At 39.1% G+C, this 24,303-nt stretch overlaps 1 protein-coding gene across 4 annotated transcripts in view; it reads left to right on the top strand.

Moving 5' to 3' along the window:
- The window catches only part of LTBP1 (latent transforming growth factor beta binding protein 1), a 440,637-nt gene that overhangs the window by 394,221 nt on the left and 22,113 nt on the right, over positions 1 to 24,303 (top strand). For all 4 annotated transcript variants that reach the window (XM_003262722.3, XM_003262721.3, XM_030799968.1 and 1 more), the window contains 5 exons: positions 5,545 to 5,727; positions 6,400 to 6,486; positions 8,667 to 8,795; positions 9,485 to 9,625; positions 10,923 to 11,093. In XM_003262722.3, the coding sequence (XP_003262770.2) occupies positions 5,545 to 5,727; positions 6,400 to 6,486; positions 8,667 to 8,795; positions 9,485 to 9,625; positions 10,923 to 11,093 (711 nt within the window). The remainder of the gene's footprint in view (positions 1 to 5,544; positions 5,728 to 6,399; positions 6,487 to 8,666; positions 8,796 to 9,484; positions 9,626 to 10,922; positions 11,094 to 24,303) is intronic.

The raw sequence follows: 24,303 nt of genomic DNA, 5'->3' as shown, positions 1-24,303 counted from the left end.
TTTTAAACATTTCCGTACACTTTGTGTGTCACTTCGGATTTGCTTTACTCATGCATTTATCCTCGCAGGCCCTCAGGACGCCCGAGTGTCAGGAATGTTACGGGCTTGTGTTGTGTGGCATCTGCTGGTTGCTCCATCTCCATATGTGCTTCCTATTCTGACTCATCTCAGTGTACTCTTCTCTCATTTTTCTTTCTCTGCAGTACAGCTGTCCCTTGGTATTTAAGGGGGCTTAGTTCCAGGGCCCCAACTGATACCAAAATCCACAAATGCTCAAGTCCCTGATAGAACACAACGTAGTATTTACATATAACATGCACATCGTCCTGTATACATTGAATCATCTCTAGATGACTCTTAATACATAATACTATGTAAATGACATGTAAATTGTTACATTATACTGTTGTTTTATTTGTATTATTTGTTTTTGTATGCTTTTTATTTTTTCAAATATTTTTGATCTGCAATTGATTGAATTCACAGATGCGAAACCCATGGATATGGAGGGCTGGGCCCACTGTACTCAATTTGGCTTTCAGGAGCCTGTTCATTCATCCATTTCTGCTCATTTTTCTTCTCCCTGCTTTTCCACTCTAGAGTAATATCCCCGACTTTCTCATCTCCTCACCCTCTCACTGTCCCAGGCTCATTTTCTCCATTCTCTTGTAATGCCTTCACTAGATGTCAGCTCCACCAGGCAGCCTTCCCTGATAGCTTTGTCTACCCATCCCTCTGCATTGAGGCCTAGGTGTGTGTGTGTGTGTTTGTCCTGGGAGTGAAGCCTCCAGTTCACTCCTTAAGACCTCTTTAAGAGCAAGAACTATGTGGAGAGATCCTCTTTTAAAGTGTTTTTACTCTTGTGCTTTTTCTAAACTTCACTTTGACTGCTTTAACATGTTTTACCATCTGAAGTTACCCACTTTCTGTTAGCTAACACCAGGGGTTTGGTCTAGATTCTGCGGCTCACTGCACAGAAAACCAATCACCAAGACCACAAGTATTGCCAAGGAAGAAGGCTTTAATTGGGTGCTACAGCCAAGGAGATGGAAGCTCATTCTCAAATCCATCTCCCTGATGGACTAAAACTAGGGGTTTATATAACAGGGAAGAAATGTAACAATGTGTAAGAAAACAGGAGCAAGGGAGGGACAGGGAAGCAATCATGATGAATCAGGTGTCAGCATCTCATTGTCAGGATGTGGTGATCTGGTGAGTTTCAGTTCTTTGATACTTGTTTTTGAGAGGCCTGAAGATCATTTCCTGAGAAAGGAACTCAGATAAAACAAATGTTAAGTTTCAAGCTTTAAGATCAGAAATGTCGGCCAGGCAAGGTGACTCAGGCCTGTAATCCCAGCACTTTGAGAGGCTGAGGTGGGCAGATCACGAGGTCAGGAGATCAAGACCATCCTGCCTGACACAGTGAAACCCTGTCTCTACTAAAAATACAAAAAATTAGCCAGGCATGGTGGCAGGCACCTGTAGTCCCAGCTAGTCAGGAGGCTGAGGCAGGAGAATGGCGTGAACCCAGGAGGCGGAGCTTGCAGTGAGCCAAGATTGCACCACTGCTCTCCAGCCTGGGCAACAGAGTGAGTGTGTCTCAAAAAAAGAAAAAAAAAAAAAAGAAAACACATTTCTCATTTTCCAAGTTCTTGTGTGAGAGAACTCAAAACAAAGCATACAAATTTCTAAGTTTTCCTTGACATCACCTTGAAATATTACAGAATTCTTTCTCATTAAAAACATTAATGCCTGTAGCATTTTTAAAATAAAAAAGGAAATAAAGTGTCCTGGGTAATTCTGCTGAAAGTAATTTACTGAATGTCATCACACACACAGAGTTTTATCCATTGATCTCTTTTCAGGACTATAGGCAGCTGTTTCTTTGGGGGTAACTATTTACTCATGTGTATTAGCAGTGTTACTCTTGGATCATTATAATAATTCTGACTGTTCCAAAAAGGTACAGAGAGGATCAGCTCATAAAACCTTCAGAACACATTGTAAATGGAAAGGGAAGCCCATTTAAAAAGCTCATGTCCACTTTGACCAACTACATGTTGTAGATTTTCTCACCCCAACAGTAATTCCTAAGATTAGACATATATGGGGAAACACTAAAGATGGAAATGGCCCTGCAAGCAAATGGCCCCACACCCTCCTTAGGCTGATGAACCAAGAGAGAAGGAGCTCCTGGAAAGGGCTCGTTATAGGTGGTGCCTTCAGCTCAAACCTACTCCTTCCTATTCAGAGCCAGGGGACATGATTGCACTATTTGTGGCCTTGTTGCTGAACCCCCGGCAGCAGAGATTATCTGCGGCCCTCTTCCCATTTATCTCAAAGATGAAAAAAAACACAGAGAATAAAGGGCAAAGCAGAACAAACCCATGCTATGTGAGATAAGAACCTGAGCTCCAAAGAAGGGTTTTGGGGAAAGCAGTAGACATAGGCCACTTGGAACCGACATTAGTGTTCTGTTCTGGGAAGTGAGGATGCTGTATTTACCAGTACCTTCTATCTCATATAGTTACCCTCTGGATCACAGGAAAAGGCCTCTGTAAAAGTTCCTACAGAAAAAAAACATAGAAAATGTCCAAAACCAAACTTTCTTGTTGTTACCGGCCACACCTCTAGAATAAAACATGAAAAACTTGATCTTTTTATGCAAATGTGAAGCCAACCTCTTAATGCAAATTGAAAACTTAAATCTGAAAATACTGAAGGAGGAGTAATATATTTTTTAGAAGTCTGTGGCATGAGATATGTAGTACAGCTAATCTTATTCAAAATGTGTTTAAGAAAAAGAATATTCATTTTTTAATGCTTGCCACTTTCTATAACTTGATTTGATCTTTTAAAATTAGTTTCCGATATAGAAACCCTCCACCCCTGGCAGCAACGAACTAAACTCATATAAGAGTTTCTTTAAGAAATTACATTATCACATTTACTGACCAGACTTTTATCCCAATGGAAAAATGCTCTAGGAAGTTAATTACTTAAAGACTAGGAAGATAGGGAAATTGCAGCTTTTCCCAGAATGACCTTTGTGGACTAGTTTTTAAAAAAGAATTTGCGTTTCTTTCCAAACACAGATGAGGGCCTGACTAGCCCTCAGTTTCAGCTGTATAAACATTGAACTTTCAAACGTCTTAGAAAATAAGACCAAAACTTATAACAACCAGTGTAAAAAATAATTATAATTATATTATTGATTATTTCCCTTATGGGAAATAATCTCTTTCCCCAAAAAGGCAAAGATTGTTTTATTTCTTAATTTGTATGATGTGAGTGTAGCAAACATTTTAGTAAACAAAACAATGTTTACCGTATATGTATTTGTCTATATATGTGTGTGTGTTTAAAATACATAAAATTATATTTAAATATATTTCAAATTTTAAATTTATATATATTTATAAATTTTGACATGCTTTGACTCAAGAGAAGCCTATAGTTTCTAATTACCTGTGAGTATAATCTTCATTGAGGCCTTGTTACAAAGTATTCCATTTTGTAATAAACACCATGACATCACTTATAACTTTGTACATGAGGGAAAAAAATTTGAGGCTTCTTTTAGCACAAGCCATAGAATAAACCCAATTACCAAAACCCTGTTGCTTTTTTTATTTGTATTTCTCACTATTATTTATTAATAGCCAGCTACATTTTTGGACCAGCTGAATAAAATAATTGAGCAGAATTGGTAGTAGTAACAGGCTGACAATTTATTCACCATGTTGAGGGAGAGATTATAAAATTTTCTATAGGGTTCATAATTGATTTAATAACAATTTAAAATACGTACTCTTAGTTTTCCTAAGTAATTCCATGTCTAAGAGCTTGGAGGTCCTTCTAACGAAGATCCCTTCCATTAAGAGTACGCAAAGTGAATTTCAGTCCTCTGCACACTTGAAGCAAGCTAGACCAGATGAGGGAAGTGGCAGGTTTTACCCAATTTCACACGCAAGGAAATGATTTAAAACCACTTCGTAAACTGCTGCATGGAAATCAGCATTCGAGTTTTTCCTGGACACTTGTTCTAGGTTTGCATTTGTCATCAGCTATTAATGCTAACTTACAGTCCAAGCTGAAATCTGTCAAAGACAAAATAATCAGAGAATTGGCCAGAATCAACTAGATGAGGGATCTTTATATTCTCACTGATACTCTGTGTTCTGAGAGGAGTGTATATTTCAGAGGTTTGTTTGCTGCTTTGCTTGCTTTTAATGCCAGAAGAGGAAAGAAAGGGCAGTAGCTTTTCTGATAGAATTTTCTGAGTTTATATTTTAGAAACACGTTTGCTATTTAATATATTAATAAAATTTCCATTGTCAACTAGGCCCTGCAAAAATAAACATATAGGAAGCTATTGTAAAAATAATTTATTTAATTTCCCTAATTAAATTATCTACTAACTTCAAAACAAAGGTAAGTGTAAGTATGTGTGGACATTAAACTCATCCTCACCAGTAAATGTCTTCCTTTTGACCTTACAGTTTGAGTCCCAGAATCTGGAAATAGTAGAGTTCTAGTGACAATATTTCATTAGAATTAATCTAAGTAATTATTATGACAGTAGTCAGCTTCTTATTTGATGTGGCATTAAATAAAAACAGTTAATACATTCAAACTGGATCATAGGCAGTAATTTGAACTCCATAGCATACAGGAGAGAAGGGATGTGACTACTTTCCAAGTCTAGTCACAAAATAGTGATCATTTTTTAAAAGCACAGACTTGTTCAAAGATTTCGTATCTGATCGAATTCAGTCTATTTCATTATTATCTGAAAGTGGGTGGATTTTGTTCTTATCGTTTGTATTCTTTCATATCACCTTGTTCGTGTTTTATCACACAGAGGGTTAAGCTGAATCTGTTAGAATATGTTTTCCTCTAGGACACACTTGAGCTGGGACTAGAACCCAGATTTGAAATTCCACCCTGAGGCTTAGCTGGCACTCATTATTTCATTCAAAGTCATATATTTGCAACAATTTAAGTAGTTAGATTTTCCAGTGATGAAAGGTTATTTAATAGGCTCCAGGTTACGACAGTATTTTCCTAGTTATCTTCTGTGCAGTCTTCAGAAAAGATTGGGAGCATGGTTGATTCCAATAACTACCTAAGGGTTAAATATTATGTGTGGGCTCAGACCCCTGGTCAAGTATTTGGGAAAATTTTTATTGATTTAAGTAGGTGTTATAGCTCAGTAACGAATGGCCCTATGTTTGGCAAGAAAAGCAGATATGGAAACTCTACTCACAGCCAAATCTACAAGAATAAAATAATTGGTTCACGTAAAAGGAAATGGTTTTGACAGATTTACACTCTTGGGGTATGTTAGAATTCCACCAAAACTCAGGATTCAAGTGCATTTTTATCTCAAAGTGGAAGAATCTGACACTGAAAGTGGAAAGCATTTTCTATAAAGCAAATGCTATTGACACGGTCACTCTTTCACCCATTGCATTCTCTACGTGTTGTCTTAGGTAGTTCTGATGTGTCCTATTGTCACTCTACTTTCTCTACTCCATTTAGATTTAGATGTAGATGTAGATCAACCCAAAGAAGAAAAGAAAGAATGCTACTATAATCTCAATGACGCCAGTCTCTGTGATAACGTGTTGGCCCCCAATGTCACGAAACAAGAATGCTGCTGTACATCGGGCGCGGGATGGGGAGATAACTGTGAAATCTTCCCCTGCCCGGTCTTGGGAACTGGTAAGAATCCGCTAAGTGGTAGAGTCACACTTGTGTTTGGTCACGTGGTGTCCCTGGGCCTTGAAATGATAACACTCACTCCCACAGCCAACTCAAGGCAACTTACCTTATAGTGAGTTTCATTCAGGGCTACAGCCAGCACCCACATCCCATCTTAATATGAATCCTTGAACTTCTCTTCATCAGAGTGTACTGTGACAGTCAGGTTCTGTGTGGTATTTTGGCAGAAAGTTAATTCAGTTTTATTCCACTTTAAAATTAAAATCAGTCTTTGTTGCTAACAATGATACAGCATTATTCGTAACTAAAGTTTGTGTATTGAAGCTAAGATTTTGTGTAATTGATTCTTACTAAGCCTTTAAGATACTATACATCACAGTAGTGGAAAAATAATAGTTATAATTTCAAGTAAAGCATGAGTAAGAAAATATTAGTGAACTTGGAGGTTTTGTAAATTAAAAAGTGTAAGAAAACCTGTGAAGTCATTAGATTTCTTTGCACTTAATCCATAATTTTTGAGATTGTACTAAATTTATTTGCTGGAATTGCCTTAAAGTTACTGAGTCTGAGAAAGCAAAACTGAATTTGAAACATGCATTCATGGAAGATGTTGATTCTTTTTTTTTTTTTTCAACTTATTTCTTTTCTTGGTTTTGTCTCTTCTAAAATCAGCTGAGTTCACTGAAATGTGTCCCAAAGGGAAAGGTTTTGTGCCTGCTGGAGAATCCTCTTCCGAAGCTGGTGGTGAGAACTATAAAGGTCAGAATCAAGTGGAAACAAATTTTCAGCACATGTGTACATGTCAGATATTCAAGTGAAAGCATGGCTTGTGTTTCACAGAATTAGAGTTCTTTTTAGTCATGAAAACTGATTACAAAGTCCTTAATTCTACCATTAAAAGAAAGTCCCCATGGACTTGCAGTCAGAACACAAACTGTATGATGCTGGGAGGTAGACATTGGGAGGTGAACTTCTGAGTTTCTGCCTCTTCATCCCTGAGAGAGGAATAATTTCTCAAAGGTTATAATGATTAAATAAGATATATATCTGAAAGTACTTAACAAATTCTGTACCTAGTAGATACTTACTAAATATATTATTTTATTCTGGATGCTTAATGGAAATCATATCAATTATGATCATATAAATTTGACCACTATTTGTCTTTATGGTCATCAACAAAGCTAAGGTTCTTGTATTTTTAGACTTTATCCTACTGTTGCGGGGCCTTTTACCAGTGTCCACAAGTTCATAATGAGAAATGGAAGAGAAGACAACCAAAGTAGACATGTTTTATGTATTTGATGCTACTGTTATACAATTCTAAAATAAATGTGCAGCCTTTTAATTTTGGTGAATATCCACATGTATGAATATTTCCTCATTAACCACTCACTTTTGACATTTTCATGATAGAGATATTATCTTTTATATACAAAGTGATTTTTTTTCCTTTATAGTTTAATACTGAGGACTGCTAAGTAGCTGGGAAACAGACAAATCATTTTTATTGTCAATTTTTGGAAAACTAGTGTTTTAATAATAGGGTATAATTCAGTAGCTGGATAAGAAATTCCATTTGTGTTTTTTTAAATACATCTATGATTTGGTCCAATTAAATAACGAGAAGATTTGGTTTATAATAAGTGTTGAATGGTTTCCAAATTCACAAATATACATTACTATGTTTTTGCATGGATGTAGTTAAATCTCACTTCATATTAAGGTACAGAGCTCTGATTTCACCATAAATTCATCTTCTCTTTTATATGAAAATAAATTCTCCCTCTTCCTATTTTAGCAGTGCTGTAAATGGTTGGAAGAAGATTGGATTCAGATCCAACCAGCCATATGTTCTAGGCTTGGCTTTGCCATTTTCCATCTGTGTAACTTTAAGCAAGTCATCTATGGAGTCTTCAGGTTGTAAAATGAGGACTAGATGACATTAGCTCTAAAATCCTAGAACTAGGTCGGGCGTGGTGGCTCACGCTTGTAATCCCAGCACTTTGGGAGGCCGAGGCGGGCGGATCCCGAGGTCAGGAGATCGAGACCACGGTGAAACCCCATCTCTACTAAAAATACAAAAAATTAGCCGGGCGTGGTGGCGGGTGCCTGTAGTCCCAGCTACTTGGAGAGGCTGAGGCAGGAGAATGGTGTGAACCCGGGAGGCAGAGCTTGCAGTGAGCCGAGATTGCGCCACTGCACTCCAGCCTGGGCGACAGAGCGAGACTCCATCTCAAAAAAAAAAAAAAAAAAAAAATCCTAGAACTAATGCTAATAATAGCAGTAAAAGCAGTAGATAACACTTTTGAGTATCTGCTTATGCCAGAGCATATACTGAGTCCTATCCATGGATTATCTCATTTCATCCTTCCACTCTTTTTAGGTAGGTGTTCCTATTATCTCCAATTTATCATTGAGTAAACTGAGATAGCAAAAGCTATTAATTCTATGGGGGAATGGGTCTGCTGACCCCCTCAGGAACTTGTGCTTTCTTTTATCTTCGAGAAGGACTTGCATTCAAGTTCCACCAAACTTTATTGGAAACTTTCTACATCTCAGCTAGTGAATGGACCAGAATATACATTACAGAACACATTTCTTAAAAGGTATATATCCTTTTGTTGATGCCACTATGGAACCATAGACCATTTCATCAAATATGAGGTAGCATCTCAGAAACCATATTTACAAATACACTTCTCCAATAATGTTTTGGCCATTGCTTCTCAAATATCACAGACAAACTACATCTGTTTATGTTTTTATGCCTGCCAATTAGGCCTTGTTTTAAGAAGGTTGTATTGCTGTTTCTGTAGGATTCTTTGGAATGTAAATATTATGATATCTAACTTAAAGCCCCAAATCTGGTTAGACTCTTTTTAATTGAAAGATCAAACCTAACTCCTTTCTGTATTTCTCAATTTTATTCCCCATAGATGCAGATGAATGCCTACTTTTTGGACAAGAAATCTGCAAAAATGGTTTCTGTTTGAACACTCGGCCTGGGTATGAATGCTACTGTAAGCAAGGGACGTACTATGATCCTGTGAAACTGCAGTGCTTTGGTAAGCTTTAAGGGGATATAGTATGGTGTACTGTGAAAATATACAGATGGAAAAAATAACTATGCTATGTAGTAAAAACAATTTCCTTGAATCTAAATCATATGTTGAAAAGATGTGTAAATGTTTTAGGGATCTTTTTCTTAAGCACAATTTAAGAAAAAAAAAAAAACACCTCCATACTACTGTTTGAATGTATTTCAAACAAAGAGTTAATATTCACGGTGGAATTGTGATTCAGGCCACTGGTATAACTGAAGTGTTCTTTTGGTCTGTGGAACCTCCTGTTTCGTCACTCATACCGTGCAAGTGAGAGCCATTTTAAATACTGACCCAGACTTTAATGCTTAAGCAGAAAACCATATACACTAGGCAGAAAAACATAGCAAAAGGAAATAATTTTAAAAGTTATCATAAAGAGCCATTTTATCTTCAATTTCTAAGCGTATCCTGTTCATGGATGTTTTCTTTCCTTATTTAATGTCAGCAGCAGCAGCAATGTTGTTTTTCAATCAGAGCAGCTTACATTTTTATAGACAGAGCCACTCTCTTTTGGATGATAATGTGTGATTAATTAAAATGTGGAAGTCCCTGGAATCTGGACTAAATATAGCCATGTGTAAAGTTTGGTAAGTGTATGAGGTACAACTAATGGCTGATTTTCTTTAGTAATACGTTTTTTTTCTCTTAAGATATGGATGAATGTCAAGACCCCAGTAGTTGTATTGATGGCCAGTGTGTTAATACAGAGGGCTCTTACAACTGCTTCTGTACTCACCCCATGGTCCTGGATGCGTCAGAAAAAAGATGTATACGACCAGCTGAGTCAAACGGTATGTTTCCAGGAGATGCAAACCTGTGTCCAAATAAATATCATAAGATTTTCCTTTTAACTAAAATGTGAACTATTGGAAAATAGAAAAATGGATTCCTTGGGTATTTTGAAATAACTAAAATGAGACACTTACAGAAATAATAAGATGCATATCATCAGTATGTAGGAGATTTAATAGCCTGGACATACTCATTAAGTATGGACTATGGAGTGGCTGAGCAGATGGCAGGGTTGTTGCATGGCTGAGAGCTCATCATCCCTAACCTGCAAAGGCAGCTGAGGGAAATGTAATTCAGGGAAAGATAATTAGGTGTGCTCATCGTAGCAGAGGATGTGGATAAGGCTCAGCAGAACAGAGGGTGGAGTTCAACAGGGTGGTGGAGAGCCCTGAAGTCCACTGACAGAAACTCCTGTCCTCCCGGATGCTGCTGATAATTGGCAAAAAGCCACTGATAATTGGCATAATCTGTCATTCGCCTCAGGAGACTGCTTTGGATGAAGTCAATTGAAAAGGAATTAAAGACTCTAGGATGAAGGGTCACTAGTCCAGGGCTTTGGCAGATTAAATGGATAAGAAGGCATGAATCCAATAACTGTTACATGGAAAGAAATGGTAGGGTTTGACAGGAGTAAATGAAAAAGTGAAGATTAGGAGAGTGAGAAGCCTGATGGGCTTATGAAGGACAGGCAAGATAGTGGGCATTTTATATAAAAGTAGGAAGCTATAGAGAGAACTATTGTGTTAGGACCAGATGGGCAGATGGAATTTCAGCTCATGGAATGACATCCAGTTGGAGAAGACAGAGAATTGATCCATTGAAAGACCAGGCTGGATTCAGATTTTTACTTGGAAGTCAGTCTTAGAAATAGGGATGGAAACTTTGAGACTTGCTGGCTTCCAACACAGTGTTTATAAATAGGAATAACTGGCCGGGCGCGGTGGCTCACACTTGTAATCCCAGCACTTTGGGAGGCTGAGGTGGGCGGATCACGAGGTCAGGAGATCGAGACCACTGTGAAACCCCGTCTCTACTAAAAATACAAAAAATTAGGCGGGCGTGGTGGCGGGCGCCTGTAGTCCCAGCTACTCGGAGAGGCTGAGGCAGGAGAATGGCATGAACCTGGGAGGCGGAGCTTGCAGTGAGCCGAGATTGCGCCACTGCACTCCAGCCTGGGCGACAGAGCGAGACTCCGTCTCAAAAAAAAAATAAAAATAAAAAAATAAAAAAATAAAAATAAAAAAAATAAATAGGAATAACTGTGCGATTTTCATGGAACTACGTCTTCCCTTTCAGAACAAATAGAAGAAACTGATGTCTACCAAGATTTGTGCTGGGAACATCTGAGTGATGAGTACGTGTGTAGCCGGCCTCTTGTGGGCAAGCAGACAACGTACACTGAGTGCTGCTGTCTGTATGGAGAGGCCTGGGGCATGCAGTGTGCCCTCTGCCCCATGAAGGATTCAGGTGAGCCCATATCCAATTCCTTGTGCAGGAGGCCTTTGGGGACAAGTTCATCTCACCTCCTTTGCAGCCTGACATTTCTCTTCTATATCTTCACCTTCACTCCTGATATCTTACTTTCATACTTTCATCGTGTGTGTGTGTGTGTGTGTGTGTGTGTGTGTGTGTGTGTGTGTTTGTAGGGCAGGACTGCATAAACATTTGGCTCCTGGTTTACCTCCACTCCCGACTCTGTCATTAGTTTTTGAAACCCTCATTCCATTACCCCAATGAATGATAAATGACCCCAAAAAACATAACTTAGCAATCAGTGGCATAGGCTTAGAATTTATATTTCCTGGCAGTTCATTTTTTACTACAATTCTTCTCATTCCTAACAGTTTCTACTTAGACCAAAACATATATTAGAGATGGTAGAAAATCATTGTATGTCAAAGTCCAAATTTTCATATCAACGTCTATATATAGAGATGTAAGAAATGGGTTAGAACAAAAAGGGAAGAGTACAGAAAGTAATCGAAGAAGTATTTCAGCAAATCTCCTTTCCTTTCAAGTTCTAGATCTATCTGGGTTTAAACCTTTGGCCAAATGGAAAAGATGAGACAGGCTAAGCTCCCAGTTTCATCCCCTCTCCCATTTTGGAGGAGGCCTGGAAGGTGCTGGCTTTGTGCTTCCTGGCTAGGCTGTTTGGTGACCGTTGAGTTGTGCACTGATTGCTAATTTCCCTTTTTACCATCATAGCACCTTCTCATTAAAGGAAAGCACTTGAAAGTGTCCAGTATGTCCTTTTGTAAAGTTGACTTGTTAAAGCTAGAAAGATCATTTGCAAGTAGAAAGCAAAGGAGTTTATTATGAATATATTCTCAGAATGGTCGAGAGGGGAAAAGTTGCTTAAAAAGAGGAAATGTATTAATTTTTAGTTAATTCAATTAGAATATTTCTTTCAAGCTCTTTAGAAAATTAGCTTTGCAGCTTAGAAATAACTTAAAACCAATGTAGCATGAAAGAGAAAATAATTGGGAATTCCGTAAGAAGAAAATGAATAGCCAAGGATAAAGAGCAACTACACAAAGCACTAGATGGCAATGATAGCAGCCCAGAATTGGAAAGAGGGCAGGTCTGGGGCCAGTTGGCACTGAGTCTGGAATCCAGCACTGCCATAGCAGCTGCATGACAAGGGGAAAATAACTTCACCCTGTACAGCTCATTTGTAAAACAGAGGCATCTACATCTGTCCTGTTGGGTTGTTGCAAGGGCTGGGAGGATGTAGGTAGAGCAGGGGGTAATTACTAGCTTTACTGGTTGTTTCGGGCCCTGGAAGCAGATGCCACGGGGAGACAAAAGTGAAATCACTAAGTTAATGTGAATTCAGTGAGGCTTTTGAGTCATTTTCTCACAATACTATACCACCTCAAATCTTTTTTATTTATGCAGTGGTTTTTTATTGTCCAATTTTTCTCCAAAAATCACATGTATTCCTCCTAAAGTATTAAAATAGTCAAAGAGGTTATATTCCCCTCCATATACCCCATCACAGTTGAACTCTGCTCCTTAAAGACATTCACTTTTGACAGTTAGGTTTTTATCATCCTAGCATTTTCCTATACATTAATTATCATTATATATTTATATTAGTTATTGCTGTATATTAATATATTTATATCCAACAGAGTATTTATAACTGAAGTCTATATCATCAATCTACGCTACACTTTGCTTTTTATTTTGCACTTCAGCATCCCTGAGATTGGGGTCACCTGATAATTATGACATGTAACAATGTCCACAGGTTATTTTTCCCAATTTTTAACATCTATTATATCAAGATACATTTTACAATCTAGGATCTCTTAAAATTGATGAAAGTTAGAACTGAAAATTTTTTTATATTGATATATTTAGGGGTGCAAGTGTAGATTTCTTACCTGCAAGTATTACATAGTGGTAAATAAAGTCTGTGTTTTTCGTGTACCCATAACAAGAATAGCAAACACTGTGCCCAATAGGTAATTTTTCAACCCTTACCCACTTCCAGACTCCTACATTTTGGAGTCTCCAGTGTATATTACTCCATTCCATATGTCCATGTGTACCCATTGTTTAGCTACCATTTTTAAGTGAGAACATTCAGTATTTGACTTTCTGCTTCTGAGTAATTTCAATTAGGATAGTGACCTCCAGTTCCACCCATGTTGCTGTAAAACATACGATTCTATTCTTGGTTACGGCTTAGTGGTATTACATGGATAAAGAAATTTTCTTACTGAGGCATTCCTACAGGTGTATACGTGGAGGTTCATTGCAGCATTGTTTATAAAAGGAAAATCAGGACTGGGGCAAGATGAGGCAGGGAAAGGTTAGGGGATGAAAAAAAAACAAATGCCCAGCACAAGAGGTGGCTAAATAAATCATGTACATCTATAAAACAGATTCCATGCAGCTGTTTAAAAATTACCATCTTTTGGCCGCGTGCAGTGGCTCATGCCTGTAATTACAGCACTTTGGGAGGCCGAGGCGGGCGGATCATGAGGTCAGGAGAGATCAAGACCATACTGGCTAACACAGTGAAACCCCATCTCTACTAGAAAATACAAAAAAATAGGCAGGCCTGGTGGCGCATGCCTGTAATCTCAGCTACTCAGGAGGCTGAGGCAGGAGAATAGCTTGAACCTGGGAGGCGGCAGTTGCAGTGAGCCGAGATCGCGCCACTGCACTCCAGCCTGGGCGACAGAGCAAGACTCTGTCTCAAAAAAAAAAAAAAAGTTACATCATTTGAATGTAAATTAGTGCAGCCTTTATGGAAAACAGTATGGAGATTTCTCAAAGAACTAAAAATAGAACTACCCGGTGATCCCACTAACTGAGTACCTACACAAAGGGAATGTCTTTATCCATTCCTCCATTGATGGACACTTAGGTTGATTCTATCTCTTTGCTATTGTGAGTAGTGCTGCAGTAAACACACAAATGCAGGTATATTTTGATATAATGACTTCATTCCCTTTGGGTAGGTACCCATAAACAATGCTGCAATGAACTTCCATGTATGCACCTGCAGGAATGGCTTAGTAAGAAAATTTTGACAAATAAAAATACCAGGCTAAGTGTGTACATTTTAAATTTATGATATAATTCTGGCTGGCACCATGGCTTACGCCTGTAGTCCCAGCATGTTGGGAGGCCGAGGTGGGTGGATTGCCTGAGCTCAGGAGTTTGAGACCAGCCTGGGCAACATGGTGAAACCCCATCTCTACAAAACATACAAAAATTAGCCGAGCGTGGTGGTACACACCTGTAGTCCTAGCTACGTGGGAGGCTGAGGTGGGAGGATGGCTTCAGCCCGGGAGGCAGAGGTTGCAGTGGGCCAAGATCGCACCACTGCACTCCATCCTGGGCAGCAGAGCCAGACCCTGTCTCAAATAGATAAATAAAATTATTCCCCCAAAATATCGTAAAAGTTTACACTCAATTTAATTGACTAGGTTTAAAAACCTTCAAGTATTTTGTTATGAGAAATGAATTTTTGAATAATGTAGCAATATTCTAAAAATGAATTTTATTTTAAATATTAAATATATTCTAAAAATATGGATTTCAGAATATTGCATAAATTGTTTTCAACTAAAGTTTTTGAAAACATTTTAAAAAGTAGATTAGGACAAATACATATGAAGTATATATTATATAATATTTTTGGAAAAATACAGAATATCAGGGGAAAAAAGATACCACATTCCAAATTTTTTAAAAAAAAAGATTAGCTTCATTGCTATACTATTTCTAGTTTGTATATCCACAGTTATTATGATAAAATGTCCAAGAAGAATCTCTAGTGTACATGGTCAGCCAAACCAAAATCAGTGCTTTCCAATCCGTTACTTTTTTAAAAACAATGGTAGTTTTTTTGTTAACTGTATTATAATTTTAACCTCCAGCATACAAATTCATTGACATTAAAGATGCTGGGTGGGCTGGTTGGCGAGAACAACTACTTAGGTTCTTGAGGCCCCTGTGAAGGACCCCAGGGCTCCAGGAAACACATGTTGAAAACTGCTTTCGAAATGTATCTGTTGGAGTATATAGGAATTAGGGAGGCAACCCCAAAGGAACTTTTTTTATTTTTTGACAGAGTCTCACTCTGTCACCCAGGCTGAAGTGCAGTGGCGCGATCTCAGCTCAGTGCAGCCTCCACCTCCCAGGTTCAAGCGATTCTCCCGCCTATTACAGGCGCGCACCACCACACACACACAAAAATAATTTTTTGTATTTGGTAGACACAGGGGAACTTTTATACTACCAAAATTATGGACCTAGAACTAGGCTTATGGATCATCTATTCTGAATCCAGAGAGAAGTACACAGTGAAATTAAACTTTTCCACAGGTCCTGTGATTAGTTGGCATTCCCTTAATTGGCACCTAATCATGTAGTCACATTTACACAAAACCATCTCTTGTTGCAAAGCACATGTTTGCTGGAGTGGAGTGAACTAAGAGGACCCCCAGGGCATCAGGGTTAGCACAGGTGCCCTAGAACCAAGTTGCCCTGCCTTTGCATCCTGGTTTGGCAACTTCTTATCCCCATGACCTTGTTAATTTTCTCTCTCTGTACCTCAGTTTCTCATGTGAAAATAATATCTGCCTTTCAGGATGGTTGTGAGAATTAAATAATACGTGAACACTTCAAATAGTGTTTGACACATGGTAAGTTTTCAGAAGATACTAACAACCATGGCTGCCACTAATAGGTGTCTCAGATCAAATGCATTTTCAAATGTAATTAAAATCCAAAGGATCTTATAAAATATACAGTTACCTAATAGCATGTGAACACAAATTAAGTGTAGACAAATGCAGAAATTATTGTTCTTAATGTAAGACTTTCTGTTCTAGACCACTGCTTCGTAAACATTAATGGGCATGTCAGTTACCTGCGGGAGCTTATCAAAAAACAGATTCTGGTTTCTCACTTGCAAAAGATGGGATGGGGCGGGAGACACAGGATTCTGCATTTCTGATAAGTCCCAAGCTGCTGCTGCTGCTGCTGCTTCCTCTGAGGAGGAAGCAAAGCTCTAGAGACATCCAATAGCATCTAACTTTATTTTGTTAAAACCTACGTTAATGCTGGTAGTCATTTATCATAAAGGAAGCAAAGAATATGTGAATTTTAAAACTAGTTTGTTCATAATTTCTGCCATTGAACCTTTTAAATATACTGTTCCCGGCTATCTTGATCGTTGAGAAGGACCACATTGTCTGTCTCTTCATCTAAGCACTGGACTAATCCCAGCCTGTCAGACATCATGCATCCCATTTTCCTTAGGAGTGCAGTACTGCTTTGGGGAACAATCCGTTACTGATGGAATCAGTGCTGGAGGAATTTAAGGAATAAATCGCACCACTTGTCATCAGCTTTAAGCATTAAAGTGCAGTGTAAAGTAAAGCTTTGGCTCCAGAGCGAGCTTTCACACTTCTGGTCCAATAGGTCACGGGCACTAATTCTTGCTAAAGCAGCAACTACATCTGAGAGTACTGGTAGGTGCAGGAGGTAGGAATGGCTGCTTAAATAGTGTTCTCTGAAGTTAGATGGCATCTTGCATATTGGTACCACATGCAGGGGAAATGAGTGTGATGGATTGTGTCAGGGGAGCTTTACATAAGGAGAATTGCATAATTGTAGAATTCATACATTTCTGGGGCTGCTTAGGATCCCATTTCAATGCTCCACTAAAGTCTCAAGAGGCCAGACTGCAGACTGCACTAGGAGGAAGTTCCTGATTTTTCCTCCATCATGGGTGTATCATGGACTGACCGTCTCCCCATTCAGACTTCTGGAGGCCTTCCTTGCCCCATTGCAGCCCCTGACTCCTCTTCTCCTTCCCCTTTCACAATACCCGCTGATCCTGCCCACTCTTAAAATGATTTGGGTGGCTAAACTGTTTTGGGAGGATCCTCAAATTTGTGGTCTTTATTGTGATGTCAGCCTCTGAGAGACAAAGCTGTTTGGGAAACCAAGTCAGGAAAAACGAGCCACTGTATCCATTTCATAAATGAAGACAGAGTGGTCATTGTTTGATCTTGCTGAGAATTTCTAGCACTGTGCGAGAAGAAAGTCATAGAGTTATCAGAACTTTGAGGCCTTTGGTTGGATATGGAGTTTATTGGATGTGGATTTTCTGTTGCTTGGTTTTTCTGAATCTAAGTGATAATAAAAATGATAACTAACATATACATAGCACGATGCCAGGCACTTTCAACATGTTTTCCATCTATTGAGATCTTTAACTTGCCAAGCCATCTTAGGTATACAGTTACAGTAGTCCTCTGCCTTACCTGGTTTCAGTTACCCACAGTCAACCACGGTCCAAAATATTAAGGGGAAAATTCCAAAAATAAACAACTCAGAAGTTTTAAATTGCATGCAGTTCTGAGTGGTGTGATGAAATCTGGTGGTGTCCCACCCAGCACGTGGACCATCCCTTTGTCCGTGGTGTCCATACTGTGTATGCTACTTGCCCGTTAGTCACTTAGTGGCAGCTCCATTATCTGATAGAAATCGATCGCATATGTAAGGTTGAGTACTACCTGCAGTTTAAGGCATCCACTGGGGGTCTTGGAACGTATCCCCAGTGGATAAGGGAGAATACTATCCCTCCTTTTTCTGACAGAGGATCTGAGGCACAGCAAGGTTAAGCTGCCTGTCAGTGGTCATGTACCAGTAAGTGGAAGATTCAAATCCAGGCACCCTGGCTCCAGAATCTGCGTTCTAACCTCTTCAGTGTTACTCGAGTCTCTTTCTCTCCGTGATCCCAAAAAGCACATCTTAAATAGTCTCCCTTAGAATAGAAAAGTTACAAAGTGAAGAATTAAAGCTGAGATTTTAAAATTGTCTCACACATTGTGTGCTAAAAGAAAAACTGATTTTAGAGCTAACAATGAGCATAATAAGAGGCAATGTGTCATCAAATCTGTAGCCACAGACACATTGGCAGGAATAACAAAAAACTATATATTCAATGGACTAATGAACTAAAGCGAGTCAATAATTCTCAGTAAATAAAACTTCTAGTGATGCCCATCACTTAATCTAAAATGATTTTTTAATGTTTTTATTTTTTGCTACTCTTAAAAGTATAAGCTTAATCTCCACGCGTGGTGGCTCACACCTGTAATCCTAGCACTTTGGGAGGCAGAGGTGGGCAGATCACTTAAGGTCAGGAGTTTGAGACCAGCCTGGCCAACATGGTGAAACCCCGTCTCTACTAAATTAGCCGGGCATGGTGGTGCATGCCTGCAATCCCAGCCACTCTGGAGCCTGAGGCACAAGAATTGCTTGAACCCAGGAGGCGGAGGTTGCAGTGAGTGAAGATCGTGCCACTGCACTGCAGTTTGGACAACAGAGCAAGACTTCATCTGAAAAAAATAACATAGGCTTAAATGTTCTGGAAAATGTAAATAAGAATCACAAGATAGGCCGAATGCGGTGGCTCACGCCTGTAATCCCAACACTTTGGGAGGCCGAGGCGGGCGGATCACGAGGTCAGGAGACAGAGACCATCTTGGCTAACACGGTGAAACCCCGTCTCTACTAAAAATACAAAAAATTAGCCGGGCGCCGTGGCGGGCACCTGTAATCCCAGCTACTCGGGAGGCTGAGGCAGGAGAATGGCATGAACCCGGGAGGCAGAGCTGGCAGTGAGCCGAGATAGCGCCATTGCAGTCCAGCCTGGGCAAAAGAGCGAGACTGTCTCAAAAAAAAAAAAAAAGAATCACAAGATAGAGGGTCCCATTATCTCATGGAAATCAAAATCTGTTGATCTGCCAAATGAAAGAAAATTATACATATTTGAACATTTGAATCTGAAGTACCCAGGGATCCCAGTGTCTTTTTATATGATTAAAATAATTATATTTCTGATAAGTAAATTGTTAAAGTAATTAGACATTGTAAGTAAACTGAAAAGACTTGATAAATGAGACAACTAGTGTGTTGGGAGAGTGCCACCTATTGGCGATGTAATGTACTACAGCACAGGTAATCTACTCAGGTGTAGAAAGATGGTTTTAAAAAATCAGGTCCCAAAGGAAACAGAAGGTGCCACAAAATAAATTGAAAAATGTTAACAAAGTTTAATAAAACATGAACGTTGATCAACATACAGAGGCAAGGTCCTCTCAGTGTTGCTAAGAGAGCAGTTTGAAGAGACAGACTTATACAGCTGAATCAAAAATTCTAGTTCTGGGACTGATAAAAGAACAAATGGATTTTGTTTAATGCCTATTGAATAAAAGAATAAAGCACAAAGGCATGATGTGAATAGGCGCTTAGTGAGGATCTGTTGAGTCAAAGCAATGTCAGTATGTATCCAACTTCCTTTGAGAAATGTAGGCTGTACTATAGGGAAACAGAAGATATTTGTCAGAGTTATTCATACTCCTTTAAATAATGCTAGGAAGAATTATCATTACTGTACATAAATTGTATACAGCTTGTGGTTTATAAGAAGAGATAAGTAAATGATCTGAGATGAAATCTAAATTATTTATAATTTACCTGTTTTCAGTTTTAGTTAAATTACTTACATGTTCTTTATTTTATTATTTATTGAATGCCTACTATGTACTAGGCAAACAATTCTGGAACAGGTGTAAAGTTGTATTTAGTGAAATGCATAAGTAGTATAATTTATTCCTAAATATTATGTATTTTAAATCTGCAAATGATACTTTAATAAATTCACCATTTGCTGTGACAGAAAATTTTTCAATCCTTCCTAATATCTAACCTACTCAATTATTCATATCATTTTGCAAAAGTAAAGGATTTGGAAAGTCTTCAAACAATTCAGCTAGTGATTTCTTCCATGTCCGTGCATGGCTCTTACATGTTCCCAAAGATCTCAGGGCAAGAGTTTCGTAATGCCCCTGGAGGTGTGAAGGAAGACAGGGATTTGACTCATGGACTAAACTTGAAAAAATATTGTAACTGGGCCATAGTTGCAAAAGGCCTGTCAGCAGTCACGGTTTAAAGGCTTTTCCAAGAAATATGTTTCCAAAGAATGTGAATAATCACTTTGGAACACGCTACTTGTGAAACAATGAGTGGTCACTGCCTTTGGTTTAGGCAATCCAGGGATCTCTTTCTGCTTTTGGTCCTGGCTCTGTGACATTGCACTGGGCACATTACTTCAATCTCCTTTATCCAAAGTTGAGACCTCTTTGTGAGGTTATGATAATACAATGACTATGAAAGCATTTATCCTTTCAGTCATAGATCCTGAGCATTATAATTAAAGAAACAGTAACCGTTAGTCACTTACAATGGAAAATTAAAATCAAACTAGAAAGATATAAAAGGCCTCCAAAATTGAGTGGCCGTCATGAGTGCACCGAGAATATCTATCTAAACAGGCAAGTGTTCCAGTTCTGTGGGACTAAACTCTTGGTATCCATGGAACTAGATTGAATGGATGTTATATGAAATGGCCAGTAAGCCAGTTACGTTGTTCCTCATTGAAAGGACTCGGCCAGGCACAGTGGCTCATGCCTGTAACCTCAGCACTTGGGAGGCCGAGGCTGGCAGATCCCAAGATCAGGAGTTCGAGACCAGCCTGGCCAATATGGTGAAACCTCATCTCTACTAAAAATACAAAAATTAGCTGGGTGTGGTGGCGTGTGCCTGTAGTCCCAGCTACTCTGGAGGCTGAGGCAGAAGAATCACTTGAACCCGGGAGGTGGCGGTTGCAGTGAGCCAAGATTGTGCCACTGCACTCCAACCTGGGCAATAGAGCAAGACTCCATCCCAAAAAAGAAAAAAGAAAGGACTCCTGTATTTGTTTAGAAAGCTTTCTCTCACCCCTCCCAAAGAAAGGTTGAAAATACTTTTACTACTATCAAAAGATTATTGCAAACTAAAATTCATTAGTGAATTCAAATTGAAAGTAGCTCTTTGATGTAATGTGATCCGTATGTTAATTTCCTCACTTGAAATCCTAGTGATTTCTTCCATATACATGCATGGCTCTTACATGCTCGTGAGGGTTAAATGTGATAATGCATGGGAGAGGATTGGCCTACAGTAAATGCGCTATAGCCAAAGGCGTTAGCAATTATTATGAACCAAATCCAGTTCTAGGAAATGAGTCAACGTTTATCATGCACTGCTCCCTGGTTACCCAGTGCTAGAAGTCTCTTTGAAAAGAGCCAAGAATCAAAGACAATGAGGGATAGGAGGGTGTTCAGGGAATTACACAGACCCGAATACCGCTGTGTACTTGCAGAGAAGCTCCACCTGTGCCCGGCCAGGCTCCTACAGTGTTTAAGTTAGGAAGTCAAAGAGGCTTTATGCACACAAAGGACCATTATGTTGGGTTTTTGTTTTTTGTTTTGTTTTTTTTTTTGAGACTGAGTCTCGCTCTGTCGCCCAGGCTGGAGTGCAGTGGCGCGATCTCGGCTCACTGTAAGTTCCGCCTCCCAGGTTCACGCCATTCTCCTGCCTCAGCCTCCCGAGTAGCTGGGACTACAGGCGCCCGCCACCACACCCGGCTAACTTTTTTGTATTTTTTTTTTTTTTTTAGTAGAGACGGGGTTTTACCATGTTAGCCAGAATGGTCTCGATCTCCTGACCTTGTGATCTGCCTGCCTCAGCCTCCCAAAGTGCTGGGATTACAGGCGTGAGCCGTGGCCCAGCCTATGTTGGGTTTTAATGAACATTCAATGTACTCAATTTTTAAGTGTTAAAACCTAGATATTCCTAAGAATTTGATTTCAACTTTTACATTTTATCATCCTATTTATAAGTCCAATAACCTTCTATAAAATAAGATCAGTTTTATTTGTTGACTGTTCATATGTCTCAACGGATTAAACTTAAAAGTTATTTCTACATATAAATTCTATTAATTAAAATTTTGAACACTTTGGTCTCCATCTCACAATCCTAATAAGCATTTTCCTCATAAATATTTAATTAGCTCTTATAAATCTAATAAACCAAACTTAAAACACAAAAAATTGAATTCCCTAATAAATTTAAATAATGTTTACCAACCTAGTCAAATTCTCCTAATCCTCATTCAACTTAAAATCCATAATCTAAATTCAGTTTTGAGTTGAAATTGCAAGGCCTGTCGGGTTCTCTGATTATATGATTCTCTTAGGCACTAACACATATACAATAACAAGAAAAGAAAAGCCCTCACCCTAAGACCTGTCACAGAAAGTGTTAACATTCTAAGCTTAATTAACTTCATTATTTCTGTAGCAGAATTACTGTGTTAGGCCAGCTGAGGTTAGTGGCTGAAGAAATTCAGGACTCTGATTGGCAATGAGAGAATGAAAACCAGGACTTGGAACCTGCATCCTCGAAGTAATGAGTCTGCCCCGCCCACCATACGATGCCGAGCACCTTATTCTTGCTTCTGTGCTAACAGGGGGGCCCCGAGTGTTTCTCATGTGTACTGTTTTTATAATCAGTATCTTCCATTGCAGTGACTTTCAAGGGAATAATAGGACAGAAAAAATAAATAGGACCTTTTATCCAACTATACATGCCCTCCCATAGGAATCATACACCTTCTCGTAAACGGATATGCTCACCCCACTGAGATTCCCTACCAGATCAATAGCTGCCAGCAGGACGGGGCTTTTATGGATGGTCAGGGCCTTTTTTACTAAACTGGGGAAGAGATACTGGATTTGTGAAAGGGGCTAAATAAGCAGGAATGAATGGCAGAGAAGCCAGGTACAAAAAGCAGGGACAGTACATAAAAGGAAAAATACTAGACACTAAATTGTGGGTTTTTAAAAAATAACCACGTTTGGGCAGGTGCATTGGAAGGAAAGAAAGCAATGGGCAAGGAAACCATATTCTAATTATGATCCTATCGTAGTCATTGAAAGCAGAAGAAAAGTAAACATGGTTTGCCTCAAGGGGAGAATAGTTAAAATAAAATTTTAAAAAACCCTGATAGAGGGGAAAACTTACTCCTTCATTTCTTGCTAAACTGCTGAAGACAGCACTCCAGAGGAGTGTCCTGGAACAAGCTGCCATTCCCAAACCCCAATTCCCTGGATTATGGGTGAGTCAGCGAGCATTTGGAACGCCGGCCAGGGAGGACCAGTGGACCTTGCTAGACTGCACTGTAGCATGAACTCTCTGTTTTGAAAGCTGATTGAAGCTATTGCCACAGTGTCCTCACCAGCCATTAGAGAACAGTTCAAGGCAAGAGAATTTTGATTAATGAGTTACTCGTTGGTGACATGAGCACTTCTGAAATTTTACTTCTTGTACAGCTTGAGCCTTGGAGTGTCATTTGTATTCATGGCACTTTTCCTAAGAGCTATACTGCATGGAAGTGCTAGGAAAGTATTTGGCCACTCTCTGTTATAAAAAAATACCCTGAATAGAAACTAAATTTCATTATGATAATAATCTTACTGATGTCCTATTAAAATCTTTCTAGTTTGAGCGAAAGGAGAGAAATTCAGGCGTGCATGTAAACAGTCTGATCCTAAAAAGCAACACTTATTTTTAGTTAACAAGTGTATCAGTCTGTTTTTACACTGCTATAAAGATACTACCTGAGACTGGGTAATTTATAAAGAACAGTTCTTGATGGCTGGGGAGGCCTCAGGAGACTTATCATCATGGCAGAAGGCGAAGCCAGACACTTCTTACCTGGCGACAGAACAGAAAGAGAGAAAGAGCGAGGAAGTGCCACACTTGAAACCATCACCTCTCCTGAGAACTCCCTCACTATCATGAGAACAGCGTAGGGGAAACTGCCCCATGAACCAGTCACCTCCCACCAGGTCGGGATTACAATTCGAGATGAGATTTGGGTGGGGACACAAAGGCAAACCATATCAACAAGCAATCAAATTTATCTCAAAAGTAAAAGTCTTAGCAGTTTAACCTTTCTCCTTTGAAATCAGAGATGATGAATAGGCATTCAGTTTTCTAGAATCACCCATTCAGTATGATACTAAATGATTTGTTCTAGTGAACATTTTACTTTCATATTTATATGTGGTTTGTTTGTTTGTTTGTTTGTTTGTTTTGGCAACAGTCTCACTCTGTTGCCCAGGCTGGAGTGCAGTGGCATGATCTCGGCTCACTGAAACTTCCACCTCCTGGGTTCAAGTGATTCGTCTGCCACAGCCTCCCGAGTAGCTGGGACTACAGGTGCCCGCCACGCCTGGCTAATTTTTTT

The sequence above is a fragment of the Nomascus leucogenys genome, chromosome 19, assembly GCF_006542625.1.
Source record: "Nomascus leucogenys isolate Asia chromosome 19, Asia_NLE_v1, whole genome shotgun sequence".
Classification (NCBI taxonomy): Eukaryota; Metazoa; Chordata; class Mammalia; order Primates; family Hylobatidae; genus Nomascus; species Nomascus leucogenys.
Note: the sequence above shows the minus strand (reverse complement) of the source record. Positions and strands in the feature narration are given on the sequence as shown.